The sequence below is a fragment of the Saitoella complicata genome, assembly GCF_001661265.1.
Source record: "Saitoella complicata NRRL Y-17804 unplaced genomic scaffold SAICOscaffold_9, whole genome shotgun sequence".
Taxonomy (NCBI): domain Eukaryota; kingdom Fungi; phylum Ascomycota; class Saitoellomycetes; order Saitoellales; family Saitoellaceae; genus Saitoella; species Saitoella complicata.
Genome location: NW_017567000.1, coordinates 425,164 through 452,381, shown reverse-complemented (window position 1 = coordinate 452,381; position 27,218 = coordinate 425,164). Strand labels below are relative to the sequence as shown.

The following is a 27,218-nucleotide window of genomic DNA, read 5'->3' as shown; positions in this document are numbered from 1 at the left end:
ATCCTTACCGTCTTTCGTCTCCCATATCCAAAAGTCCATCAGTGTTTAACGTTCCAATGTCCCATGCTCTATGATCCTCAAGCTTTCTCCATACCATTGTCCATCTCATAATCTTAATAACGCCATCTCAAAATCCCAAACACCCGCTTTATTTCGATTTCTTTGTTCTTCATTCATGTCCCAACACTTGGTTTTCGTTCATGCCGTCATACCAAAATGAAGTCCAGCGGACGCACACATTTCCTCCCACTGCGTGTCCAACTCAGCAATCTCCTCAGGACTCTTGCCCAAGCTCTGTTGCTCACAGGCGCTCTCATCAGCATCAGCTTTGCCGAAATAATCGGCGAAGTTGAATTCGCTGTTATCGACTTTGCATGACTTGGGTTGGTCAATGTCCAGCTCCCAGCCCGTGTAGGGTATCTGGTTGGCAAATCCACCCGCGTTAATCTGGGTTTGCATGCGCATGGGGTCGCGCTGGTCAAAGATGCTGTCGGCGAAATTCATGCTCTCACGGGCCCAATGGGGGAGACCGGGGTGGGAGAGAGGTGCCTGAGCGGGGATGTGAGTGTATTGCGCACCATAGTTTCGAGGGACACCGGCGCGGAACTGAGTGGGCATAGGCATGTCATCGAACGAGAAGCCACGGAACCCGGGTGTCATGGTAAGCATCGTAGGCACCGTCCTCGGGACTTGCATGTTGTACGGAACCTGAGCAGGAACGGGGTACTGCAAAGTCGGAACAGGAACGGGGAAGTAAACCTGAGGAGCAGGAGCCGCCACGGGCGTCGGAATGTAAAGAGGGATCATGGGTTGCTGTCCATTCTTCGCCCACTGAACCAGGGGGTTAGGACGACCGAGGGGTGCATCGAACCTCATACGCTTCCCACCTCTCTTGGGCTCGAAGATGCCAAGCACGTCCTCACCCTTCGCCTTCCTCTTCTGGTTCGGCTCGGTGGGGATCAAGATGCCCCGTCCTTCACGAGCCTGGTCCTGAACTCCAAAATCAATCCTCTTCTCAACCATGGTTCCGCTAAAGCGCGCAACGACAGGCCCGACATTCTGGGTAGGCGCGGGGATCGGACAGCCTTGGTGGTGCTGCTCGAAATGCTTGCGAATACCGGTAAAGGTACGCCAGTTCTTTTCGCAGGCACGTGGGGCTTTACGGACGTTGTGGAATGGACAAAACCACTCCTCGCCGGGCCTGCCGGACTTGGGCTGGTGCTCCACGGGGAGGGTAGTGTAGGTCTTGCCGTGGAAAGTGCACTCAGTGGGATTAGGGGGAGCGGCATTTATGTCCTTCTTGAGGGAGGCAGCTTGCTTTGTCACCGGAGCTTCAGGAGCATCGAGTCCGGGAGCAGTGACTTGAATCTTTGCGGCCTCAATCCCCTTCCCATAAAGTATGGGAGGAGTATGAAGCGGCGAGCCTGATGCTCCTTGCGGACTGGATGATAGAGTCATGACCAGGCCAGGGGTGGACACTGAACCAGAATCCTGCGACAAGGTGCGGGTCATAAACTGGCTGTTGACAGTGAAGAGCTCGGCTGCGACGGTAGGGAGAACGGGTGAAGGAGCGGTGGTTGGTTGAGTCAAAAGCAGAACAGGTGCAACGCAAGGCTCTTGTTTTTCGTGCGCCGGAGGACTTTGAACTTGTTCACAGCGAGCAGCCACGCCCTTGGCATTATCCTGCTCCGCTCTGTTCACGGAACCCCAGAAACCGGCCTCCACGCTCGTCGCCGCGCCAAGCACCTCCCGTTGTCTGCGCAAGTGCTCGGACTGGCGAGTGTCGAACACGTCGCGATGCTTACTAATGGCTCCCTGGAGGAAGAATACGTCGGCGTCAGGTTTCGCAATCTGAGTGGCTGTAGGCGAGAGCGTGAGGACTGGCGCTGGTGGTGTTAAACACCCGCCCTCGCAAAACGCGAACGACGTTGTAGGCCTTTCGGGACCTTCGAAAGAGATTTGTGTGGGTATATGCGCCGGTTCAGGCCGTTGGAGCGAGACGTGTTCGGTGGATGGGGATGTATGCTGCTGGATGAAACTTTCTCCGTCGATAACTTTGTTAGGGTTGAAAACAGACATAGCGATAGATATAGAGCTGGTGATAACCTCGAGTAGCGATAAAAATACAAGCTGTTCGATAACTCGAGGGAGCGAGAGCTCTGTACGCGATATCTGTGTGTGTGTGTGTGTGTGTGTGTATGTGTGGGTGGTAGGTGGAGAGGACGAGGAGGGAGGAGGAGCGGCTTTTAGTAACGATGGTGCCAGAGCAGAAGAGCAGACGAGTAGAACAGAGCGATGCAAATCGACGGAAGAGGAAGAAGATGCAGAGTCGTGAGGATTGAGGAGGACGGAGGTGTCATAGGTGAGCGTGGGCCGGTTTGAGACTAGCTCGCGGATGCGCGCAGCTCAGGGTGCCACAAACGGAAGGTTAGGGAATTGACTGGCGCACATGGTCAAAACGAGAAGAAGGAAGCAGATCTGGGCAAGGTAAATCCCTACAATGTTCAGTCTCCTCACGTAATGTCAGCCTCAGCTTTTCTCCACCTTCTCTACGCTTGTTCAACGTCTTTACTGAGCGATCGGCAGTTTCTGCCTCGGGCATTCTCTCATCTCGTTAGTCCAAGATATCTGCTTCCCGAAGCAGTGAGACAACCCTGAGTCTTGTGAACCTTCCCGGTTAGGTATACATACGTCAATCTCGCAGGTCTGCAGCGCAGGATCAGGTACCTGGGACGCTATGACCTACCGATCGGTAGGATAGACCACTTTCAGTAACTTGTAAGCAACGTCGGCGCGTAACAGACGTCCACGCGCGTAGAGTTACAGCAGCTGGTGTGCTGGATTCCTGGTTTTTGTTGCGAATGCGTCAGGCATTACGTCCCAATCTGGCCAGTGACAAAAGCTCCAGGATCATTCGCCTGATAAAGCATCGGCAGGACTAGTATGCTGGCCACTTATTTGAACTGCTTCATTTGCTTTGACCGGCGTGACCGTGCGTCAACTGTCATTCGAACGCGAGGCAGATTAATGGCACGGAAACGCGCTCTGTGAAGACAACAGTCTTCTATTCCACTCGAGCAGTAGCTGGGAGCTCCGAAGATAAAACTCGTTATGTTTTACGCAGACTTCGCTTCTGAAACCGGCGGTTGAAGTGATCCGTAGCCCAGGTCGGAAGTGCTGCATGCCGCAGTCCTAGCGTGCACGCGTGCATATCGCCCAATGCGGCAATGCTGGTAACGGTAGTTGCGCGGACCAGCTTTATGGAGCAGTAACCAAGGGTTTCAAAGTATGGAGTACAGCTGGAAGTAAGAGTACGTGTCGCATTGACCTTTTACTGTTCAAACTGCCTCGTGAAGAATCTGCTCAAGGCACGCGTACTCGCACGATCGAACCGTGACACTGGGACATAGGCAAGAAAGCTCATGGGTTAAAAGATAGTCACGATTGTAACATACAACACGATTGTGTGACTTCTTGGAAAGACTTCTGGAGGATTTAGTTTGTCCCTCCAATGTACACCCGTCAGCGGGAAGCGCGGCACCACCGTGTACGAAGTTGGCCCGCGACATGGCATCATGATCCACTTGGGAAAGTGAACTTTGTTGGGTATAATAACATGTTTGGAGGATAGTGTCGCCTTTTTTGGCTGCACTGGGTCCCCTCATGTGGTACACACGCGTTTGTCCCTTTTTGCTCACGTCTGCGGCCCTAACCGAACAAGAATGACACCAAACAGAGCCGTTAGAGGGTGAGATTTGGTATGCGGGGTAATATTCATTGGCAAAATGCATTTGGCTTGTTACACAAGCACATTTCGAACCTTTTCTTGTCGCCATCCTTGGACCAAAACCAGGGACCCGGGCATTCGAAACAGCCAGGGAGAATTTTGCTGGGCGAGGGAACAGCATCATCAGGACCAGAGAGCTTGGGAGAGCATTTTGACGACTTGAAGCTGTGAAATAGGGGTCTTCACGTCTCATCTCACGACTGTCTCGTTGCTTCCCACGAACAGCTGCTCTCGGCCGCGGGCGGGCACGTGCGTTCGAATCACGTGAGCTGCAGGGCTCGAGGGGACAAAGTCGGTAATGAAGATACACAAAACTAAACACCAACAAAAGACCGTCTACGAGACCCGTGAAGCCAGGAAAACTAAAGGAACAATCATCGCAGCCTATCGATTCATTAACCATCAAGTCCGCCTTTTCAAATCACCCCGCAACGGTCCTGATCGCTCCAAGAACACCGTCGCAATGTTCATGCTATCAACCCTCTCCGACGTGATCCCAATCCAGCCAAAACACTTCAACCGCCCAACACACGTAACTCTCGAAGACGCCATAAACGCTAAATACGCCAACCGCGTCCTCCAATCCATCGGTCTCTGCATAGCCTTACACTCCATCCTCTCCTCAGCCGACGGCACAATCAAGTATGGGGATGGAAATAGTTATGTCCAGGTTGAGTTCAATTTGATTGTGTGGAGGCCGTTTAGGGGCGAGGTGTTGGTGGGCAGGATCAAGGGGGTTGGAGCGGAGGGGATTAAGGTGTCCCTAGGGTTCTTCGAAGACATCTTCATTCCGGCCTCAGAACTCTTCGAAGGAACGGAGTTTGACGCGACACAAGGAGGGTGGATATGGCATCAAGAAGACATTGACCTTTTTCTGGATGTGGACGATACCATCCGATTTCGGGTAGAGGATGAGGTGTTTACGGATAAGAGGCCGATGACTGGAAGGGCGGCGGAGGAGGGTGCCGAGCTTCTTGAAGATGGAATTCCGCCATATCAGGTTATTGGGAGTTGTTCGAGGGAAGGATTAGGGAATGTGAAGTGGTGGGAGTAGGCTGCTGTGATTGGGTAATGTGGGGATATCGATCGCTATTTAGGGGGGGCACGGCATCGGAAGACCGAGACGAAGGACTACCGGCGTTCGCGAATGCCGCACATTTGGAAATGCAGATACCCGTGCGGAAGTGAAGGTTGATACAATGTCGTTTCGCACCAGATATAGAAAGCGATCCGGTGTGTCGAATGCGAAGAGAGCGGACAAGGCAAAGCCCCTTTATGAGGTAACCAAACATAACATATTACGAAACCACTAGAACTCCAAAATTTTGACGTACACCGTTCCCATTCATTTCACTTCGTCCTATCTATACACCTCCTCAAACGCCATGCCCATGTTTACCAGTCAAGCTTACCACCAGCCTTCTTCTCCTTGTGCACCTTGATCTTCATAGCCTCACCCTCCTTGTATCCCTTTCCATTCAACCAAGGCCACTCCGCCGTTCTCCTCTCTTCGAACTTGGAGATCTTGTCGGCCTTCTGGAGGGTTAGACCAATATCGTCCAATCCATTCAACAAACAGTGCCTCCTGAAAGCCTCGACCTCGAAGGAAACAGTGTCGCCGTTAGGACGACGGATAACCTGCTCAGCCAAGTCGATCTCGAGCTCAGCGCCGGAACGGGCGTCGTCAGCAAGGAGGTTGACTTGCTCTTGGGGAAGAGGGATGGGAAGCATGCCGTTCTTGAAGCAGTTGTTGAAGAAGATATCGGCGAAGGAGGGAGCGATGATACACCTGATACCAAAGTCGTTCAAAGCCCAAGGAGCGTGCTCACGGGAAGATCCACATCCGAAGTTAGGTCCAGTGCAGACCATGATACAAGCCTTAGTGTAGGGCTCCTTGTTCAAGACAAAGTCAGGATTCTTCTCGCCGGTGGCGGGGTTGAAGCGGAGTTCGTAGAAGAGTCCAGCGGAGAGACCGGTACGCTTGATGGTCTTCAAGAACTGCTTGGGGATCAACATGTCAGTGTCGACGTTAGCGATGTCGAGGGGAGCTGCGAGACCTTTGAGCTGAGTGAAGGAAGGCATAGCACCATTGCCAGCGGAGAGGTTGCTGCTGGAGGGAGCGTCGGTGACGACGTCAGCCTGCTCGGCATCGTGGTCGTCCTCCTTGCGTCCAGCGACGACGTCGTCATCCTCAAGAACGTCCTTGGGGTTAAAGACCTTGACGTGTGGTGCACCGTCGGAAGCGACGTTACCCTCACCAGGGGTCATCACCTTACGGATATCAGCCAGACGACCCTCGATAGCAGCAGCAGCAGCCATAGCGGGGGACATAAGGTGAGTACGTCCACCAGGACCCTGACGACCCTCGAAGTTACGGTTAGAGGTAGACGCACAACGCTCTCCAGGCCTGAGCTGATCAGGGTTCATACCCAAGCACATAGAGCAACCGGCCTCACGCCAGTCGAATCCAGCAGCACGGAAAACCTCGTCCAAACCCTCAGCCTCAGCCTGCTTCTTAACGAGACCGGATCCGGGGACGACCATGGCGTAGATACCCTTGGCGACCATCTTGCCCTTGACGACCTTGGCGGCGGAACGCAAGTCCTCGATACGGGAGTTTGTGCAGGATCCGATGAAGACCTTGTCGATCTTGATCTCCTCCATAGGGGTGTCGGCCTCGAGACCCATGTACTTAAGGGCACGCTCAACACCAGCCTTCTTGGCAGGGTCATCGAAGTGGGCGGGGTTAGGGACCTTGCCGGTGATGCCGACGACGTCCTGGGGGGAGGTACCCCACGTAACGGTAGGAATGATGTCCTTGGCGTCAACCAAGACCTCGATATCGTAAGATGCTCCGGGGTCGGAGCGGAGAGAACGCCAGTACTCGACGGCCTTGGCGAACTCCTCCTCGGTTTGAGGAACGAGGGGACGGCCCTTGAGGTACTCGAAGGTAATGTCATCGGGGGCGATCATACCAGCACGGGCACCAGCCTCGATGGACATGTTACAGATAGACATACGCGCCTCCATGGACAAGCACTCGATCGCAGAACCGCAGAACTCAATAACGGCACCATTTCCACCAGCGGTACCGATGACACCGATAACGTGGAGGACGATGTCCTTAGAGGTGACACCCTCGGCGAGCTGACCATCGACGGCGATCCTCATGTTCTTGGACTTCTTCTGGAGAAGGGTCTGGGTAGCGAGAACGTGCTCAACTTCCGAGGTACCGATACCGAAAGCGAGAGCACCGAAAGCACCGTGGGTGGAGGTGTGAGAGTCACCACAGACGATGGTGGCACCGGGAAGGGTGAATCCCTGCTCAGGGCCGATAACGTGAACAATACCCTGACGCTTGTCGGTCATACCAAAGTAGGTCAATCCGAAAGCCTTGACGTTATCCTCCAAAGTCATACATTGCACCTTAGAGTCCTGCTCCTCGATGAAAGTCTCGGCGTTCTTGAAGTTCTTGCGCGAGGCGGTGGGGATGTTGTGGTCGACAGTAGCGAGGGTACAGTCTGGTCTGCGAACCTTACGGTCGGCATTGCGGAGACCCTCGAAAGCCTGGGGAGAAGTAACTTCGTGAACGAGGTGACGGTCGATATAGATCAAGCAGGTTCCGTCATCCTGGCGGTCAATAACGTGGTCGTCGAAGACCTTGTCGTAGAGAGTACGTGCTCCGGTAACTCCAGGCATCGTTATTAATGGGTAATTGACCGAGTATGGGTCCGTATTTTTGGAGTTTATAAACAGATCGTTTCGTCGGTCGGTGGTGGCGGGACTTTTTCGTCGCCGCCGCGGGGAATCGCTCGGGGCCCAATCAGACAGCATGGAAAAGTGCCGGACGTGCCGATTTTCGGGTTGCTCCAGAAATTAAGGTTATGGGAAGTTATGGAAAGGGAGAATGTGAAGTTATGCGAAAGGGAGCAGAGTTTGTTACGTCTCCGTAACGGGCGGGTCTGTCGATCGAGTTCGAAAATCCCCTCCTCTCTCCTCGACGCCCAGATGCTTTCCCGTGACATCTTCTGATCTTCTTTTTACGATTCAATTGGACGCGGTTATGGGCGTCCTTGCGGGTCGACGCGTCGCCTGTGTGCCGTTCGTAGGAAGATCAAACTCATGCATATGTCTACGAGATCTCGATTAATGACACCCCACCTATCTAGGTAGTCTCCTTCTAGTTTCGTACAACGGATGATATCTTTTTACCACTAAAGTCTACTATCATGCATATGCTATCGTCCATCTCACCCTCTATATCCTACACATCCCCCCCCCTTTTATACTCTTCCCTCAATATCCCCAACCTCAAGCTCTCACGCCGTCGATCCTTTTCTACCCACCGCCCTCGGCGAGGTTCCTTCGGACCCCCTTCCCCCTTACAACATCTCCACCCCCAATCCAACCTGAACCCCCTTCACAGCCCGCTCCCCACCCCTCGTAACAACCGGCACCCCCAAATTAACCTCAACCCTCGCAACTCCCCTCACCGCACACACAACACCAACCCCCACTGCCACACTCCCCCTCCCCACCACTTCCCGAACCTGTGCCCCCAGCGGTTTGGTTTGGTCAATGGGAGATAAGGAGCCAGCGTTGAGGAAGGTGTGGAGGCGTGCGGGCCAGGTGGGGAGATATGGGATTTGAGTCGCGATCGCGAGGCCGGAAGCGAGGTAGATGTCCCCGCCGAGACTGTAGTTGTTTTCGCGGGGTCCGAGCGCGTTGAATGCGAACCCTCGTACGTCTGATGGACCACCGAGGAAGAAACGGTCGTTGGGGCGCGTGATGCCTCGTAGACCCCAGAGTCCGCCTGCGCGGAGGCTGAGGGAGAGGGTTGTTGAGGTGGGGAGGTGGAGTGGCGTCACCACACGAGAATGGATCTCGGATTTGAGGAAGTGTGTGTCGCCACCCAGACCCAAGCCCAAGCCTAGCGGTCCGAGCGACGCACCAGCGATTTCGTTGTAGAGGCGAAGATAGGTACCGGATGTGGGGAGGAGTGGGTGATCGAATGTCTTTCGTATGTAGGTGTGGTAGATGGCACTCTTGACCGAATCACCCGCGTTGGCACGGATTGAGTGTGGTGCTGTCTCCGTCATCCCGGTGTTTGTCCGCCATACACCCATCCATCCCAATTCATGCATCCCACTCCCCGGTGTAGGATCCGCATGTCGCAGCCGTACCGCCCCACCCCTCGATACCTCCTCATGCCCCGCCCACAATTTCTTATCCGTACTCGAATTCCACCCCGCAACCTCGACTTTCGTATCCGGACTCGCGTTAACCGGGGACTCGAGGCGCACCTCGAACGCGTTTCGGGTGACTGTGCCGTAGGAGAATTGTCCCTCCAATAATTCTGCCCCGCCACAGATGTTTCGGAGGGTGAATCGTGCGTAGGCGCTTTGGTCGTGTTGCGCCATTTCCGTTCCACTGTTCGCTTTCCAGCGGCTCTTTTCCCGGACATGGATGAGTGCGGCTAAACCGTGTGGATCTCTAGCCGCCGTGTCGAGATCGACGGAGACCCCATGAAAGATATCGAAGCGCTCTAGTTTTTCGGCAGCGGCTTGGATCGAGTTCAAGACTGTCGCAAAAGTCGCTTCGGGGTCTTGTGCTGCGGCGAGGTGTGGCTCTAACACAGCCTGCAAGAATCCAGGTCGAGTCTTGTTGGCGCCGAGGACGCGGAGGGAGGAGATATGTGCAGGCTTACTCGCGTTTCGGTCGATCTGTATATCAACGAAATCAGTTCTCAGTGACAACAATGAAGTGGATATTCGTCGACGTACCATTTCCGATAGCCGTGCCATTGCGCGTTCGTAGGAGAGCTGTATCTGTGCTTGGACCCTCGCTTCTCGTTCGGCTTTGAATTGAGCATCTTCTAGGGGGACTTGTTCCCGGATCGGCGGTGGTGGGTGTACATACTCAGAGCACGTTCTCCAAAACGTCCCTGCCGTCTCTTTTAAACCGTCCATCTCGAGGTCGACGTCGACGTTACACTCGCTATCCCTTCTCGCAACATTTGCGTTGGTTGGGGGACGCAGGCGGATGCAGCACCGGCCACACACCGTCATACGAAACTCACCACCAAAACACCAAACACCCAGCATTCACTCCCAACAATGGCCAGCAAAGCCGCCTACAAACGGGCACGCAACGTCCATTCCCATCCTCCTCGTCACGAACTAACACATCTCTCCCACAGCTAACGAAAGAATATCTCAACCTCCAACACTCCCCACCCCCCTACATCTCCGCACACCCCTCCGACCGCAACATCCTCGAATGGCACTTCATCATCACCGGTCCCCCCTCAACCCCCTACGCCAACGGCCAATATCACGGAACCCTCGTCTTCCCCCCCGAATACCCCTTCAAACCCCCCGCAATTCGAATGCATACACCAAGTGGTCGCTTCGTGATTAATTCGAGGATTTGCCTGAGTATTAGTGATTTCCATCCGAAGAGTTGGAATCCGTCATGGACTGTTGGTACGATTTTGGTTGGGTTGGTTAGTTTTATGACGGGGGAGGAGGTTACCACGGGGAGTATGAATACGACGGTCGAACAACGGAAGGTGTATGCTGCTCAGAGCAGAGCGTATAATGCGAGGAGTCAGAAATTTGTGGAGGAGTTTCCGGAGGAGACGGCGGAGAATTTGAGAATGATCGCGGAGCAGGAAGCGGAAGCCCGCGTCGCCAAATTCGCTGCTGCGATGAACGGTGCCACTACCACCGCAGATGGAGCTATTGCACCAGCCGGACCGGCGCATGGACAAGCAAGAGTCGGAGGTATCGGCTGGAGCGGGAAGAAAATGGCGATTGTTGCGTTGGTTGTTGGGTATATCGTCTTGGCGAAATTCATGGCATGAGTCGGACTCAAAAGAGGAGAAAGAGTGTTTGCGGGTTTTTGGGGAGTTGCATTGGTTATTCGGTATGGAGTTTCCCGTCTTCATTCAGGTTGCAATATCATCTATTGTTTTGGCTGAGGTTTCACGACATCCGTACTCTTGATGGTGACGTTAAGAGTCTCCTACATCTCAGCAGGTGAATTCCTGGAGTCACTTCGGAGCAAGGATAACCAGGATGTAGCACATCTTCTGCGCGCCCTGGCTATTACGGTTGCGGAGTTTGCGTTCGTGCTAGTATTTGCCGTAATGGCCGAGGCAGTCAAGGATACGGGTTATTCCGCTGCGTTGACTGTGCAAAGCAAAGCTCTGATCTCGCTCATTGGGCTCTTCCTGCTTTTAATCGGACGCGTCCCCATCATTTTCTGGGAGTTCAAGTGTTCAGGGCAACTCAAGAATATTTTAGAGGGCGCCATGGAGGTTTTCGTGTTCGTCGCATACCTTGTGTTCATGCCTGCTCTCTGTATCTGCACGGCTGTGTTCGTGGCCTTCTTGTGCGGTGGTAAGATGAAAAACATAGCTTGACATTGGGGATAGCTGAGGTGTATATGTGTCAAAGACTGGCTTTTTCTATGTGTTTTGCGGTTCGGAGTGCAGGATGGCGCGTCGAGGATTGATGTCTTTTCTCTCCTTGTACCAGTATTCTTATTCGAACAGGCTGTTAGTCGTCATCGTTTCAGTTTTCAATATCATACCTATGATCACTGTTATATCTCATCATGAGACGATACCGCTTAGCTATCAATTCCCCCCGACATCATTCGGCGCCGTCACCATCTTCGGCTGCCCCTTCAAAAAGAACACCACAATCCCAAGCACAAAGAAACCACTGACAGCAACCGTCATCCCTGGCTCAGCAATAACACCCCTAACGAGCATGAACCCCCCAACCCCCACAAACCCAAGCAACGTGCCCCAACTCGCCTTATAGGGTCTCACCAACCCCGGCTCCTTAAAGCGCAACACACACGCTGCAACCCCGACCGTAAAATACCACGCCAGCCCACAAATTCCATAAAACGCCGTCAACCGCGAGAAAGTTGGGATCAACAACACCAACAACATCCCAATCGAGCCTTGGAGGAGGAGTCCAGGGATTGGCGTCCCCCGCTCCGGATGAACCCAACCAAATATTCGCGGGATGCTACCGTCACTACCCGCGACCGTACACAATCTACTTGCCGTAAACACCGTCGCATTCAACGCCCCCACACAACTCGCTGCCACAACGCCCCCAAACACCACGCCCCCCCATCGTCCCACCACCGCATCCGCGAAATCGACGGCGATGGCGTGGGAGGAGGTTAGGAGCGGGAAGGGGAGTGCGGTGGAGTAGGAGAGGGTTGCGAGGAGGTAGAGGGTTATTACGAGGGGTTGGGCGGAGTGGAGGATTAGGGGGAGGAGGCGGGTTGGGTTGTGGAGGTCTGCGGTGATGTAGTTTACCTTATGCTTCCAATGTCAGTTTCTGTGTATTTCGAGGAGGGAATAGGAGGCGTGACGTACGTTATCCCAACCTTCGTAGGCCCAGAGGGAGGAGTAGAATGCGAGGGCGTAGTCACCGAGATCCGTGCTCGACCCTTCGAATAATGGGCGCTTGAAATCGGGGACGGCATGGCCGCTCAAGAGTGTCGCTGCGCCCAAAACGGCGACAGAGCAGACTGCGCTGACTTTGAGAACCGCGAGATATCGTCCGACTCTCATCCCCTCTTTCGCGCCAAGCATGTTGATACTGATGACGCACCAAATGATACCAACGGCGATACACCGCTCCAGAACACTCCCCTCGTGGCTTTCGACACCAAACATCCTCGTTGCGTAGCTAGCGAACACGACTGCGATAATTGCGACCGTACCGGGCTTCAAACACCCAATGACAGTAAACAGGAACAAAAAACTCGGTAAGGGTCCATACACCCTCGCAAAATACGCCTTTGGTCCACCACTTTCGGGAAGAGAGGTACCGAGCTCTGCGTATGTCGCAGCACCCGTCCATGCTAGTAATCCAGAAACGAGCCATACGACGAGTGAGGCGCCGAGGGAGTTGACGTGTGATGTTATCATACCCGGGGAGGAGAAGATCCCGGATCCGATTTGGAGGCCGATGATGAGTGCTAAGCCATTCCAGTAATCGATTTTTGGCGTGTGTGGGAATGTGTCTGTGGGAGAGGTGGGCTGAAGATGTTGTTCTTCATCAGAGGTGGCGTCGAAGGAGTGCCGAAGTTCGTCATGAGGATGGTGGACGCGGTGGAGCTCGGCGGAGTCGCGGGAGAGGAGGGGGTCTGTGTCTCGAGACCTGGTGGTTTCTGTCATGAAGTTCGATGAAGTGCAAAATCAATCCTTATTCGCAATTATTATGAAGAGTTGTAGACGGATATGCCAATTGCAATCACTCGAGATGGTCGTCCACGAAGACTTCAGGACGTCAATGTTGGTCGGGCTCGGGCTTGGGTAGGCAGGGGTTAAAGTTGCTGCAAGGGTTATCTCTATGATAATTACGTAAGGTATCTTGAAGTACAGGCGTCGACAATTGCATTGTCTTGTCTTCAGTTAAGTTTCATGTTGCATTGTACCGTCTCGCCTGGCTCGTTGCGAAACCTGCTTAGTGGTCATGGGCAGGGTATGTGCATCCGGATCAACCCTTCCCGCTCGATTCGACACCCCTACGGAAGCCTTAAGAATGTATGATTCTCCATTCTGAATCCATATTGGCGGGAAGACTTCCGTTTGATTTGCACGCAATCCACCCCAAACTCGCACACCATAAGGCGCCGGCACGGGACAAGGTTACCTACATGACCGCATGCCAGTAACCTCAAACAGCTCCGCACGGCGAACAATCACAGTCCAACCCTTCGTCGATACGTGTTTCCAACCGCAAATCAAGAATCATCTATATGATCCTCGCGGGATGCGGTACCGGGGCACTCCCGGGCAATCCATATGCTACCTTCATGTTACGCCCAAAACTCTAACCGCGGCACACCGCCAGCAGCCGACGACCGCCCGCCCAGACTCGAAGTCCAGCTGCCAACGCCGAGGTTATACCTCGGCCGCCGGCCCACCAAGCATGTGTTTTCCATATGGATTCTTATTGCGAGGGGTTTAAGCATAGATGAGCAGGGATTTACGGAATGGCATGGGTGGGAGATAAGCTTGATTTCCGAGGAAATTGAGGATTGGCGTACGTAGCTTGAAATACGGCCTCCGGCGGGCTTAGAGATCCACAGGTTCGGCTCCGAACTCCTGACCAGAATTACCTCGGGGAGTGTGGGTATATAACCCTTCGTCCTTACCCTCAGCTATTCTGGCACGTCATACTGCTGCTACAAAGGAGTTATCACATACCGCAAACCCAAATCCGACCACCACAATGTCTTCAAACCCCTGGGGTCTCCAAGCACTCACTCCATTACCCCCACACCGACCTTCGTACTCCCGCGCCCCTCACAGCTTCCCATCAACCCTAACCTCCTCGACCCGCTCCTCTCTCGGCAGCGAACCAATCGTCCCCATCTCTTTCACGCCGGAGGAAATCCAGTTTTACGTTTGTCCACCCGACGATGATCTACAGTTTGAATTGGAGATGGGACCACCTGGGTACGGAGACCTACCACCCGCGCCGCCGAAATATCACGCGATGGGTCCCGACACGGTTCCCACTCTCACGCCCATGGCTCGCAGCGTCCCTTCTTCCATCACCATACAATGCAGACCTGGATTGTCCCCCACGACATCCAGTCCAGGAGCTGAACAAGGAGAACGGGAACCCTATAACCCCTCAAAAATTATCATGCGCCGTCTCGTCCGCCGCTGTTCAGATTTCTCGCGTGAGGTGAGACTACACCACGCCGTCACATCCCTTGGTGAACGACTCTCGTCCTCGCCTTCTGCCGCCGAAACGCAACAAGGACAAACACTGGAAGTGGGAGTAGGAGTGGGTCAGGCGAGGGTTGTGAGGACGGTGAGTGGGGGGGTTACGGGGTTGGTTGGGGTTTCGAGGAGTGCGGAGGAGGGGGGGTGTGAGTGGGTTGACGGTGGGGTTGTTAGTATGGGATGTTGGAGCCCGGGAGGGGGAGTGCTGTGACTAGAAGTTTGGGTGGGTGATTCGAGGTTGTCATTGAGGGGTGAATATCGTTATTGCTCGGGGATCATCATAATACGCGCCTGGAACTTGATCGTTGTCGCATAGATCCGGAGGAGGGATCGGGGCAACTGCCTCGTCACGTCGGAGTCAGATGATTATGCCGTTTTTCTATGACTGATGCAGGAGGTGAATATTGCTACTTCTTGCGTGATGGATGTCTATATGAAGTTCGGTTTTTGTCATACGGAGGAAGTGGGAATTGGCTCTTCGCAAAGGGTGAGATATACTGTTCAATGTCCTCTAAACTTACACATATACGAACAATTGACAATGGACTTTCTTTTCTTCTAAACCTTAAACTACATACTTAAGCATCCGGGTGTACTTGTCCACCGCAACGGAAGACGCGGGGCCGGGAGGTGCCCCATGCGCAAGCGAACGCCAAATCGAACGACGGCGGCAAAGTTCCCGACGGTTTACGAGATGAACCGCAACATCGACTCATCAGCTTCGGCAGCAATTAGTCTTAGAGTAAGGCGTGCGGAAAGGCAATCGAACTTCAACAAGGCTGTTGTTGTTCCGTCGACGTGATTGGATTTCGCGTGCTGGATCAGCATTATTCTTTTCCGGTATATCGACAGTAGCTCGCCAAGGGTACTGGCAACTTGTATCGAGTTGCTGGGTTTCAGACGCCTACCCGCACACGAACGCATTGCCAGAAGCAAGCGCTTGATACCTGATCTATCCACGAGGGTTGTTTGCGATTGTGGACGACTATGTCGACACGCCATGACGAGATCACGGTTCAAGATTGTTACCTGATGGAAAAGCCAATCCCCGAACGCACGAATCTGAATAAGACGACCAATGAAGAGGAGAAAAGACAGAGCCAAGCGAAGGATGTCGAGGTCGCTGCAGGTGAGGAAGGCGAAGTGCATACTGGAATACCATGGCTTGTTCCAAAAATTGCATCTGCATACTTTGCTTTCTTCGTCTTTGGTCTCAATGATGGGGCGGTTGGTGCGCTGATCCCTCGGGTATGTCTCCACTACGCACTCCACCGTCCTCCTCACGTTTTAACCACGCCATCCATAGATCGAGGAATACTACCATATCTCCCACGCCGTCGCCTCCCTCGTCTTCCTCATGCAATTCGTCGGCTACATCTGCGCCTGTAGTACCGCCTCCCTCCTCCTCACCCACATCTTCCACAGCATGCTCTACATCTCCCTCTTTGCGATCGCAACTCAAGGCCTCTGCTACGTCCTCCTCTGCTGGGGTCCACCCCTCCCACTCTTCATCATTTCGTACCTGTTTTCGGGGCTTGGTTTGGGTGTGCAGGAGGCAGTGTTTAATACGTTTTTGGGAGGGTTGCCGGGTGCGACAAAGTTGTTGGGTGCGTTGCATGGGTTTTATGGGTTGGGGGCAGCGGTTGCGCCGATTATTGTTACGCAGGGGTTGATTGATAAGGGGAAGGTTTGGCATGACTACTACTTTGTCATGATCGGAGTGAGTGTCCTGGCGTGGGTCTTCGTCGGTGTGGCCTACTGGAGTGAACGAACCCAAAAATGCAACTCGGCTTCGACGGGTGAGGAGTCGGTGACGGCCGTTGTCGAGGTGCCGTTGGAGTCTGAAGAGGAGGCAAAGAACAATTCCACCGACTTGACGACAGGCCAGAAAAACCTGAAGGATGCACTGAAGTACTCTTTGACCTGGCTCTTTGGCATCTTCTGTCTACTTTACGTTGGTATGGAGTTTGCTCTCGGGGGTTGGGTCGTTTCCTACATGGAAGATGTCCGACACGCCTCCGAATCAGACGCCGGATGGGTTGCCACAGGCTTCTTCCTCGGTATCACCGCTGGACGATTCGTCCTGCCCTTCCCCACCGCACGAATGGGAGAGAAGCTCGCGGGTACGGTGTACCTCTGTGTCGTCCTCGCCCTCCACCTCCTCTTCTGGCTCATCCCCCACTTCATCGTCGGTGCAATCTGCGTCTCATTTCTTGGGTTCTTTCTTGGACCACTGTTCCCCATCGCAGTCTCATTGGCGAGCAAGACCCTGCCGCGCGAGGTACATGTCAGTGCGATTGGGTTCATTGCGGCGGTGGGAGGCGCTGGTGGGGCGGCATTTCCGTTTATCGCGGGAGTCGTGGCGAGTGCAAGGGGTGTAAGTGCGATACAAGGCCTCGTTATTGGGCTGATTGGGGCGATGATTGCGTTGTGGATTGTGATACCGGCGAGATGGGGGAGGTGGTAAAGCTGAGAGCGGACAACAGTGCATTCTTAACAGTTTGCATAGCTACGAAGGATATTCGAAAGATGATACTTCAAGAGAAGCCAAGAAGAAAGTGAAATTAGGTGGGCCTCCTCTTGTCATTACTGCGGTTATCTTGAGAGCTCGGATAACGAATACTCCCGTACGCAAAATTCATATCCGAAAGTCAAGACTGAAACCATAAGGCGTGCACACTCATCACTCACGCTGTCCTTAACGCCGTACCAATGCTAGCCCACATGTTCTTCATCTGATAAACATACGGGCTACGAACACAGCCGGAGCGACAAGAAGAGCCGGCATCAACACAAGATAAGCAATGTAGACGGACATGTTCACAGCGCGCTTCCATACGGCCTTGACTTTGTCATTATAGGGATTGTGTTGCCACCATTTCATGGAGCTCGGGACCCGGACTGCCATCCACAAGAGTATGGCGAGAAGTAAGGCAAGAGCATTGCTCTGCACAGCCAACGCATCCCCGTACTTAACACGTCTCCTTAACTGCTTCCGCCATTACAGCGAACGCAAAGACAAAGGCAGGTTCCGCTGATGTAACAGCCAAGGCACCAAGCAAGTGAGATGCATTGTCCGTGTCTTCATGGACCCACCGCATGAACTCGACCGTCGAAATGGAAAGAACACCATGCCATTGCCCGTCCCAAACGGCGGTCTCGTACACCTCGCCCCCTCATCAAAGAATAACCTTCCCCAAACTTCTTCAACATAGATCTTGCAGTCTATTCATCAGGCACTCGTCCCCTCAACACCGGTAACCCCCCCTCCTCCCTGACCTCAACATGGACCCCCATCCCTCCCTCCCCAACTCCTCTCCACAACCCCTCCGGCAACCACCCACCCCATTCCTCCCTCCACCCACTCCTCCTTCCCTCTTCCTCCTCACCCAACACCCGTAGTTCCTCGAGTGTTGACTCGATGATGGAAAGAACGTGTGCGTTGTAGGTGTGTCGACGCTGGATTTCTGCGAGGGAGGCAGTGTAGGCGTGGGAGAAGTTCGTGTAGTGCGTGTGCAGGTGGGAGAGGGAGCTATGCAGGGTTGAGATGTGCTCGGTCTGTTCTGCGCGGGTTTGCGTGAATGTCTTGGTCGCACCTAAATGTGCCGGCAGCGTGGCTGTGCCGAACCCTTCCAACCTCGTAAACAGAGCCGTAGTTTGGTCGTAAGCGGAGGTAAGAGCACCGAGATACCCCTCAAGCGTCGTCCCAATATCCTCACAATGCCCAACCAACTCCCTCACCTCGTCCAACACCTCATCAATTTGCTCCCCATCCCGGTCAAGCACGCCCAAGAACTCCTCTTTCTCTCCTGGATCTACTAACGTTGAAACAGAAGCACCGTTGGATATGTCGTTTAGCGCGAGGGTACATTGGTCGTAGTGTCGTGCGAGACCGAGCAGGAGGTCGGCGATGATGTCGGCGTTGTGGGTTGATATCCAGAGGTAGGTTTGGACCGCATCTCCATCCGCCGGGAACGGTTCTCGTTCCTCTCCGTCCTCTTCGTCTTCTGCTGTGGGCGTCTCGTCTGGTGGTGGATGTGCCTCGAGTAAAGGTAGTGGTGGTACATCATGCAGTGCTTGCTCGAACCCCTCGATCTCGCCGTTGAACGCTTCAATCACCACGTGAATCCCGTCGTGAACCTCCTGTACCTCATCGATAATCCCCCTCAGCTGTCTCTTTAGCTGCTCAATCGCGACATCATCCACGAAATCATGCAGCGTCTCCTTCCCTCGAATTTCCGGGTCTGCGCTTCCGCTTCTTGAGAGAGAGAGATTTGCTTCGGCGAATCCGGGGTCGATGGGTGTTGATTTTAGGTGTGCGAGAATGGAGTTTAGGTCTGCATCGAGCGCGTCCAAAGCTGCGAGTTCGGATTCGAAAGAGGTACGTGCAGTATCTTCTTCGGCTTTTATCCCGTCCAGAATGCCATACAAGACTTTCAACTGCTCGCTCATCGCTTTCCTAAGAAAGGTCGTTTGTGGTACCAGACGCCGGATGGCGTCGATGTGGTCGTGGGTGGATGTGATAGCCGCGTTTGCTGTGGAGGAGAGTGACTGTGCTTCGGAGAGGGCGCGTTTTGCGGTGCGGGTTAGGGTGAGGAGGTGGGCTGTAGGAGTGTGTGTTGACATGGCTGGGGCAGAGGTGGTTTGGAGGAAGGCAATGGAGGATGGGATGTCGATTCAGCGTGTGTTGGTTGATTGATGGGGCAGCTGTGCGGGATCGAGGAAGTTGTTTGCGTCTACGTTACAGGGGTGGTGTACGGCAGTAGACTGCAGCAACGGTAGGGACCCCGGTGGTTACCGATCTGAATATATGGATCGCTTCGGGAGTAATCTGATCCTTCTTGAATAACCCCCTTTACAGTTCGCCGCGCCCAATCTCAACCCGAAGCAGCCGAGCCTCCGAAGTGTACCGGTACCCTTGCAGCGACACCAGGCAATTGCGTGCAGCCTCACCAAAAGCACGTAATACACCACCAAGACGTTCGAGACCGGAAAAGAATTCCCGCTGGTTCTTCGCGTCATTCTGTGCACGATATGGCGACATCAAACGAGGACGATCTTAAGCCAGAGGACGCCGCCTCTATTCCTCCGCGACCCGTCACTTCTCCAAGTTTGCTGGTTGATCCGTGTATGGACCACGATCATCGTTCATCCTCGACATTGAATTTGAATACATCTACGCTGTCTTTACCGTTACAACCATCATATCGGGCAGAAACGACGCTCACGCCCTTCCTGAGCAAGCATATCCCGGAACAGGGATACCCCGAAGGCGCACAAGATAAACGCAACTTTTGCTACCGACATAATCCCTCCTTCAAGTGTCGCCGCCAAGCGCACGAACCAACTATGGGCGAACTACAGACTGCGATGGAGACGTTACCAGTCGAAGACCAACAAGCCATCACCCACGTCTGGTCCCTCTTCTCCGCCGCCCCCGCAACACACCGTCGGCTCATGCTATCAGGGATTCTGAGTCAGTGTTGTTTCCCACAACTCTCCTTCATCTCCTCCGCCCTCTCAAACCTCATCCGAATCGACTTCATCACCGCCCTCCCCGCCGAAATATCCTTCAAGATCCTCTCCTACCTCGACCCGATCTCACTCTGCCGTGCCTCGATGGTTTGTCGTGAATGGAAGAGATTAGCGGACGATGATGTCGTGTGGCATCGGATGTGTGAGCAGCATATTGATCGGAAGTGTGAGAAGTGCGGATGGGGGTTGCCGTTGATGGAGAGGAGGAGGTTGGAGGCTAGCAAGGAGGGGATTGAGAGACGGAGGAGAGAGTTTGAGAGGATGAATGTTGTGCAGAGGGAGTCGGCGCCCACCACTCCAACGACTATCACGGCGCCGACATCCACGGCGACGGCGACGGAAGTGACACCGGTTGTTGCGCCGCCACCGGCAGAAGTCCTCCAACCTATCATCACCCACGAAAACCCCGACGCACCCTCAACAGCTTCCCACACTTCCGCCTCAAAACGACAACTATCCGACTCCTCCGACCCCGACGCAGCAGCAGAACCCATCACAAAGAAACACTGCCCTGAGATGGCAACCGCTGCACTCGCCTTCAACCACCCTCCTTCCCAACCCGCAACCCGCCCCTGGAAAGACGTCTACTCCGAACGCTGCCGCGTCGAACGCAACTGGCGCCGCGGCCGCTGCACAACTCGCGTCTTCCGCGGCCACACCGACGGCATAATGTGTCTCCAATTCGACGACCGGATCTTAGCTACGGGGAGTTATGACACCACGATTCGAATCTGGGATTTGGAGACGGGGAGGGAGATTAGGGTTTTGAGGGGCCATGTTAGGGGGGTTAGGTGTTTGATGTTTGATGATAATAAGTTGATTTCGGGGAGTATGGATCGTACGATTCGGGTTTGGAATCGGAAGACTGGGGAGTGTATTTGTGTACTGGGTGGGCATACGGATGGTGTTGTTTCTCTCCATTTCGATGATAAGCTCCTTGCGAGTGGATCAGCAGACTCGAGCATCAAGATCTGGAATTTCGAGACGAAGGAGTGTTTTACGCTTAGGGGTCACAAGGATTGGGTCAACTCTGTCAAGATCCATTCCGCGAGTCAAACGCTGTACAGCGCCTCTGACGATACCACGGTGAAGATGTGGGATTTGCGGGGCAGGGTTTGTTTGAGGACGTTTACGGGGCATGTCGGGCAAGTGCAGAATGTTGTGCCGATCACGTTGAGTCAGTACATCGATCCTGACGAGATTGAGATTCCGGCGCAGGAAGCTGAGGCGGAAGGCTCGGAAGCAAACAAAGCCCACCCACGACATCTGGCGACGAGTTCGTTGGACAATACCATCAAAGTCTGGGACGTCCGCACGGGCGCTTGCGTGAAAACCTTTTTCGGCCACGTCGAAGGCGTATGGGCCCTCGCAGCTGATAAACTCCGTCTCGCATCCGGCGCCCACGACAGACTCGTCAAGATATGGGATTGGAGCGGGAAATGTGAGCATACCCTCGTTGGACACACGGGGCCTGTTACGTGTGTTGGGTTGGGGGATAGTAGGATTGTTAGTGGGAGTGATGATGGGGAGGCTAGGTTGTTTGATTTTGGGGATTTTGGGGGGGAGAGGGTTGACGTCGGGGAGGGTTCGTCTGCGACGACCACTGCAGCTCCGGCTGTGTGATTGTGATTGGTGGAATGAGTGACGTGATTGTGGGAAGAACAGTATGTTCAGTGGACACTTTGATTTGTAATGGTTTCGTTCGTACGAGGATCTGAGGTGGTAATAAGGTGGAACCTCTTTTGGTGTTTTTGATTGATTGATTTAGGACTTTTTTAGGCGGTGCGATTGCAACTGCTATCGGTGTTCTTGGGAATTATGGAGATGTTGAGTTAACCACCACGACGGACCGTGGGAGCTTTTATGATAACTAGCTATTGTATATGGCAGTTCTTCTTACGTTTCATTCGTTCGTTCAACATGGCTTCGGCTGCTCTTTAATTCTCCCTGCTCAATTGGCGTATTTCACCAAGCACCACGCAACCTGAGCAGTAGATTGTCCGAGTACTCGTCCTAATCCAAATTTCCATACAATAGCAGGCCAGTTAATAGCCACTGACATCTCGGTGACACATCGCCTCCCTCCTTAAATTGGCGAAATCATGCCAGAATTACCCGCGATCGCGAATTGATCAACATCGACATTTCAACTTTCCCATTCTTCATGCACCAGCGAGGGACACGCGCACCGAAACCCACACACCTACCAAATCATGACGAAATACTTGATGACGAGATTTGCGATGGATCAGTTGGACAGTCTCAAGACGCGAGGAAGGGTATAAGAACGGGCAAGTCCACCCGTCGATTGTATCTGATCCGCAACTTCCTTTCCTCTAACTCCAAATGGCATCTCTGCTCCATAACATTGCTCAAGACGCTGCCGAGGTCGCCGGCAAGCTGGGTCTCGACCCTCGTCCCGTGCAGAAGGCTACTCTCTTCCAGGGTGCCAACAAAGGCCCTGCTGAGACTGCTGCTTGTATCACTGGTGTTCAGGAAACTCACGTGAAGGAGGACAATGCTCCTTACTTGACCAACAACTACGGTATTCCCTGGCCTACCACCAACCATTCCCTTAATGTCGGTGGAATCCCCGTCGCTTCCGACACCTTCCTCTTCGAGAAGCAGCAGACCTTCAACCGTTCCAAGACTTTGGAGCGTATGGTCCACCCCTGTGGATCCGGTGCTTTCGGATACTTTGAGGTCACCCAGGACGTCTCAGACCTCTGCAAAGCCGACTTTTTGAGTGAGGTCGGTAAGAAGACTCCTGTGTTCGTTCGTTTCTCTACCGTCACGTTCGGTCGTGAGTTCCCCGACTCTGGTCGTAACCCCCGTGGATTCGCGATCAAGTTCTACACCGGCGAAGGAAACTACGACATCGTGGGTCTCAACTGGCCTATCTTCTTCTGCCGTGATCCTATGCAGGGTCCGGATGTGATCCGCTCTCAGCAGCGTAACCCGCAGAACTTCCTCCTCGACTTTGACTCCCTCTTCGACTTCCTCGCCATGGTTCCCGAGTCTAACCACGCTGGACTCATGTTCTTCTCCGACCACGGTACGCCCAATGGATGGAGGTTTGAACATGGCTACGGTGCGCACACGTTCAAGTGGGTTAACAAGGATGGGGGTGCTGTGTACGTCAAGTACCACTTCATCGCGAAGCACGGACAAAAGCAGTTCACCTGGGAGGAAGCCGTCCGCATGAGTGGTGAAGACCCCGATTACTCCAAGCGTGACCTCTGGGCTGCTATCGAGCGTGGCGAGGAGATCGAGTGGAAGGCGATGTACCAAGTCATGACCCTCGACGAAGCCGCCCAGCAGGACTTCGACCCCTTCGACGTCACCAAGGTCTGGCCTCGTGGTCTCTTCCCCATGAAGGAGTTTGGAAAGTTGGTGTTGAACCGCAACCCCGAAGACTACCACCGCGACGTCGAACAATCCGCATTCTCCCCCGGCTCCATGGTTCCTGGAATCGAGCCCTCTCCCGACATGTTGTTGCAGTTCCGCACCTTCTTCTACCGCGACGCGCAATTCCACCGTCTCGGCGTGAATCTCCACCAAATCCCCGTCAACTGCCCTTTCATGTCCCAATCCTACTCATCCATCAACAACGCGGGTCCCATGCGCGTGGATGCCAACACCGGACAGAAGCCCCACTACTGGCCCAACTCCTACAACACCCCCAAGTTCCGCCAGGATGTCGACTACAAGCCCGTCAAGGTCGCTGACAATATCCTCTCCCGCCAGTCGCACAGCATGCACGAAGGCAAATTCTCCGAATACACCCAAGCAACCGAACTCTACCGCCGCGTAATGGACGACGGCGCACGCGCCAACACCCACAAAAACACCGTCGCATACCTCAAATGGGTCGAACCCCGTATCCAGAAACTCTATTTGAGTCAATGCTACTGCATCGCGCCGGAGTATGCTAGGGGCATCTACGATTTGTTGCCGGAGAAGAAGTTTGAGTTTGGGGATGTGGAGGAGTTGGCGAAGACGGCGCCGATGAGGGGGAAGGAGGAGGAGTATATGCCGAAGGAGGACTGGCACAGGCTGATTGGGGTTGATGTTGATAGTAAGGTTGTGCCGACTTTGACGGCGACGAGTATTAGCAAGTAGGGAGTTGATTGGGGTGTACGATGAGTGAATCTTTCATATAGGTGCATGGATTAAGGTGGTTTTCGGAAGTTCCTTAGGGAGCTGTGATCATTAATAATATTTGATATTGGTATTACTCTTCCTTTTCGGCATAACCGGTATGCCTTCCAAAGCCGTAATTTCAGACGCAGTTCTGCAATCGTTCACCAGTTCTCTCCAAAACAGCCCTTGTAACGAGCGGAATAGCTGGTCTGGTCACAGACCAACCACTAACCATACAACGTGTTCCCATCGCTCTCATTAATCCTTTGGACCGCATGTCCCAACCTCAACCTCGCGTGAGTCCCTCCAGGCCCCTCCTCCCCATCCAATACACCATACCCAACCCTCCTCTCACCCACATTCCCCATAACAGCCTTCATCTTCCTATTTCCCAACCCAGAAAACGTCTCACCCACATCACTCCCAGCCGTAGCCGCAATCAAAAGAGAAGGCGAGTTAGCGCGTGGAATGATAGGGGAGTGGTTGAGGTGTAATACGAAGCAGACGAAACCAAAGTAGAGCCAGAGAAGGACAATGAGGGCGAGGTAAAGTGCCCAGTTCTTGAAGGCGATGCCTGCGACTAGTTGGTAGCCTTCGCCGTGATGTGTCTCATTCCCATAATAGGGATTGAGGAACGTCTCTGTAGCGGCGTAGGCGGAGATGTTAATACGTCTCCACACATCGGTGACATTTGGAACTTCTTTCGTACTCCCCGCGATCTGATTTGTGTATGCACGTGGGTATGAGAAGTTGTGTCCGCCCTGAACCTGTATCTCGAGATGATCGTGGAGGACGGCGTAGTAAAGGAAGCCGTTTACGCGGTTCTGTGTAACAACACCCGTGACCCCTGGGATATCAAGCTGGCTCGCAGCCTTCTCGGACCCGTTGAATAAAGTACAGTTTTTGAGGTTGTTCCCGACCAGGGTGCAGTTCCCTTTTACCTCATGGAGCTCGAAACGGCAGTTCATGGCGAAGCCCCACATGGAATGCGTAGCATTTCGAAGGTAGCTAGCATACTGTGGGATATACAGTTGCGGGTCGACCGCATACCCACCAAAAATAAAGTTCAACCCATCTGTATCGATTGTATCGTTGACTCGCGAATCCGTCAAACTTCTGGCTATGTCACCGGCAAAAATTGCATTATTCCCCAACTGCATGAACGTCTTCTTCGGCTGCGGGAAAGAGAAGGAGAAGTTTGACAATGATGGAGCATAAAGGTATGGAGGTGTCCCGTTAGCATTTCCCCAATTGAGCTGAAAATCGGAGACGGGGAGTGTTTTGCAGGTTACGATGGGTCTACCACCCTGCATGAACAAGTGTCAGGACCAACTGCGATCAGGCGTATATGAAGAAAACATACCGTGACGTTGTAATACGATTCATTCACGGTGGTGTTCGTGACCGATGCGTTCGGAGTCGTCCATACAATGCCATTCTGGTCCTCCAATGCTGAGGCGTTCAGACCCATGTTGACGCGCACCATTTTCTCCAAGACGGACACAAGGTCATCATCAGTGGGGTGGTCCGTCCCCAACACCGCCTTAGTGACATTCGCAGTACCAAAAGCCTTCGTCAAGTTGGTCTGGCGCTGCAATCCCAAGTTTGCGTACGCAGCTTAATCCGGTTCGTCAACAGCCAATAGAGGATCATGGGGGAAGTATACGAACCTTGATTAGCAAGCAAGTGCATAAACCCCAGCATCACCGAGAAAAAAGCCACAGCCACCAACAACGTCTTATGCTTCATCCTCCCTGCCAAAACCATCCCCACCGCCGTCCACCAATACCTGAACCCATACGCACTCAACCCCTCAAACTCCTCCAAAGTAAGACTATGCAACGTAACTTCATCCCACTTGATACTCCACTGTACCTGCAACATAGTCGTAAACAGCACACTGACGTGTAGAGCGCTGAGGACGGACATGAAGATTGTGATGATTGTATCGACTTCGGCGAGACTTTTGCCTGGGAAGAAGATGATGACGTCCCCACTGACGATACGGCCGTGGTCGACGCCCAAACCAGCAATGAGGAGGATGAGAACGGTGAAGATGACGACGGTAGCAAAGACCCAGCTAAAGATATCATAGGCACTCGTATCTTCCCACGCCGCTCTGAACGGGCGGTAACTCTGCACATTCCTCAACGGACCCTTTCCACGTGTCAAGGGAGGACTGGTACTGGAGCTATACTCCATGTGCTGGGTGAGAAAATACCCCTTGTCGCGAAGGAACATCGGACTAGGCGGTGCTTGAGGAGTCGAGAGGAGGGGTTTCAGCGTATCGGCCGGACTAGGTGTACGATCCACTCCCTGGGGCTCGTCACCCATTGGATACAACTCCAGCGGTTCCCCGCCCATAGAAGTACCATAAAGCGGTGACGGTAGGTCGAGTATCTGCCTCTGCTGTCGACGACGTTCACTAAACGATCTTGAAGCCATGATCGCGGATTGTGTTCGGTGAAGGTTGAATGAGAGTCGATCACAAGCCAAGCGAGGACTTTATACGTCTTCGCGTCAATGTTAAATGACATATGCGTAATCAAGCTTTTTGTCGATGGGGCTTATCTGGCCTCGGTCCGGTCCATGCGGTTATGTACCGGGCCGGGCTCCTCGATGCGGGTACCAGTGACATGCGCATGTGATTGAAAATGGGCGGAGAGAAGGAGATGGGGACAGATTGAACAGACGGGTTGGTGGTAATAGTAACGTTGCAGGTCACGTCCCAGCCATGCACAGCGTGGGAACTTCGGAGACCTCTGAACCGGCCGTGATCATATCGGAAAGAGAAATGATGTAGACAGCTGCAATCCCAGTAGTTTTCTTTAGACACGGCCACGAGAACCTACTGCATGAAGGCTATAGTTACGCAGCTGTAAGTGGCCGTACGTATACGTGTGCTCGTCAGATCGATTCGGACCCCCGTTGAAAAATGGCGCATCCGATGTGAAAGGCGCGGCGTACAGACCGCAGAAG

The 27,218-nt window shown here is 53.6% G+C and overlaps 11 protein-coding genes across 11 annotated transcripts; 5 read left to right on the top strand and 6 right to left on the bottom strand.

Annotated features, from left to right (window-relative positions):
- Positions 1–98: 98 nt before the first annotated feature.
- On the bottom strand, positions 99–838 carry SAICODRAFT_30060 (uncharacterized protein). Its single transcript, XM_019167576.1, has one exon. The coding sequence runs from the start codon at positions 805–807 to the stop codon at positions 199–201; it is 609 nt and encodes a 202-aa protein (XP_019024881.1). The 5' UTR covers positions 808–838; the 3' UTR covers positions 99–198.
- Positions 839–4,096: 3,258 nt separating this feature from the next.
- SAICODRAFT_79492 (uncharacterized protein) lies at positions 4,097–5,161 on the top strand. Its single transcript, XM_019171158.1, has one exon. It carries the CDS (start codon positions 4,251–4,253, stop codon positions 4,839–4,841), a length of 591 nt encoding a protein of 196 aa, XP_019024880.1. The 5' UTR covers positions 4,097–4,250; the 3' UTR covers positions 4,842–5,161.
- SAICODRAFT_30059 (putative alpha-isopropylmalate isomerase) lies at positions 5,149–7,565 on the bottom strand. Its single transcript, XM_019167575.1, has one exon. The coding sequence runs from the start codon at positions 7,484–7,486 to the stop codon at positions 5,183–5,185; it is 2,304 nt and encodes a 767-aa protein (XP_019024879.1). The 5' UTR covers positions 7,487–7,565; the 3' UTR covers positions 5,149–5,182.
- A 356-nt stretch (positions 7,566–7,921) lies between these two features.
- SAICODRAFT_79487 (uncharacterized protein) lies at positions 7,922–9,805 on the bottom strand. The gene is made up of 2 exons (XM_019171156.1): positions 9,571–9,805; positions 7,922–9,510 (listed from the first exon to the last, which is right to left on the bottom strand). The coding sequence occupies exons 1-2, from the start codon at positions 9,754–9,756 to the stop codon at positions 8,170–8,172; spliced, it is 1,527 nt and encodes a 508-aa protein (XP_019024878.1). The 5' UTR covers positions 9,757–9,805; the 3' UTR covers positions 7,922–8,169.
- Positions 9,806–9,903: 98 nt separating this feature from the next.
- SAICODRAFT_65371 (UBC-like protein) lies at positions 9,904–10,745 on the top strand (the record flags this gene model as incomplete). Its single annotated transcript, XM_019170140.1, has 2 exons — positions 9,904–9,930; positions 9,987–10,745. The coding sequence occupies 2 exons, from the start codon at positions 9,904–9,906 to the stop codon at positions 10,650–10,652; spliced, it is 693 nt and encodes a 230-aa protein (XP_019024877.1). The 3' UTR covers positions 10,653–10,745.
- Positions 10,746–11,429: 684 nt separating this feature from the next.
- SAICODRAFT_55753 (amino acid transporter) lies at positions 11,430–12,998 on the bottom strand (the record flags this gene model as incomplete). The annotated part of the gene is made up of 2 exons (XM_019169394.1): positions 11,430–12,131; positions 12,192–12,998. The coding sequence occupies 2 exons, from the start codon at positions 12,996–12,998 to the stop codon at positions 11,430–11,432; spliced, it is 1,509 nt and encodes a 502-aa protein (XP_019024876.1).
- Positions 12,999–15,593: 2,595 nt separating this feature from the next.
- On the top strand, positions 15,594–17,028 carry SAICODRAFT_55781 (MFS general substrate transporter; the record flags this gene model as incomplete). The annotated part of the gene is made up of 2 exons (XM_019169396.1): positions 15,594–15,809; positions 15,868–17,028. 2 exons carry the CDS (start codon positions 15,594–15,596, stop codon positions 17,026–17,028), a joined length of 1,377 nt encoding a protein of 458 aa, XP_019024875.1.
- Positions 17,029–17,786: 758 nt separating this feature from the next.
- On the bottom strand, positions 17,787–19,187 carry SAICODRAFT_7006 (uncharacterized protein; the record flags this gene model as incomplete). Its single annotated transcript, XM_019170533.1, has 1 exon — positions 17,787–19,187. The coding sequence occupies one exon, from the start codon at positions 19,185–19,187 to the stop codon at positions 17,787–17,789; it is 1,401 nt and encodes a 466-aa protein (XP_019024874.1).
- Positions 19,188–19,875: 688 nt separating this feature from the next.
- SAICODRAFT_30054 (WD40 repeat-like protein) lies at positions 19,876–21,816 on the top strand. The gene has a single exon (XM_019167574.1). It carries the CDS (start codon positions 19,911–19,913, stop codon positions 21,717–21,719), a length of 1,809 nt encoding a protein of 602 aa, XP_019024873.1. The 5' UTR covers positions 19,876–19,910; the 3' UTR covers positions 21,720–21,816.
- A 626-nt stretch (positions 21,817–22,442) lies between these two features.
- Positions 22,443–24,218, top strand: SAICODRAFT_55828 (catalase; the record flags this gene model as incomplete). Its single annotated transcript, XM_019169405.1, has 1 exon — positions 22,443–24,218. The coding sequence occupies one exon, from the start codon at positions 22,443–22,445 to the stop codon at positions 24,216–24,218; it is 1,776 nt and encodes a 591-aa protein (XP_019024872.1).
- Positions 24,219–24,267: 49 nt separating this feature from the next.
- SAICODRAFT_70883 (uncharacterized protein) lies at positions 24,268–26,684 on the bottom strand (the record flags this gene model as incomplete). Its single annotated transcript, XM_019170623.1, has 3 exons — positions 24,268–25,546; positions 25,603–25,856; positions 25,910–26,684. 3 exons carry the CDS (start codon positions 26,682–26,684, stop codon positions 24,467–24,469), a joined length of 2,109 nt encoding a protein of 702 aa, XP_019024871.1. The 3' UTR covers positions 24,268–24,466.
- Between the last annotated feature and the right edge of the window lie 534 nt (positions 26,685–27,218).

Coding starts and splice junctions, on each gene's coding strand:
- SAICODRAFT_30060 (XM_019167576.1), bottom strand. CDS start 807: ATGATCCCTCTTTACATTCCGACGCCCGTGGCGGCTCCTGCTCCTCAG.
- SAICODRAFT_79492 (XM_019171158.1), top strand. CDS start 4,251: ATGTTCATGCTATCAACCCTCTCCGACGTGATCCCAATCCAGCCAAAA.
- SAICODRAFT_30059 (XM_019167575.1), bottom strand. CDS start 7,486: ATGCCTGGAGTTACCGGAGCACGTACTCTCTACGACAAGGTCTTCGAC.
- SAICODRAFT_79487 (XM_019171156.1), bottom strand. CDS start 9,756: ATGGACGGTTTAAAAGAGACGGCAGGGACGTTTTGGAGAACGTGCTCT. Junction 9,511..9,570: donor TGGCACGGCTATCGGAAATG/GTACGTCGACGA, acceptor GTTGATATACAG/ATCGACCGAAACGCGAGTAA.
- SAICODRAFT_30054 (XM_019167574.1), top strand. CDS start 19,911: ATGGGCGAACTACAGACTGCGATGGAGACGTTACCAGTCGAAGACCAA.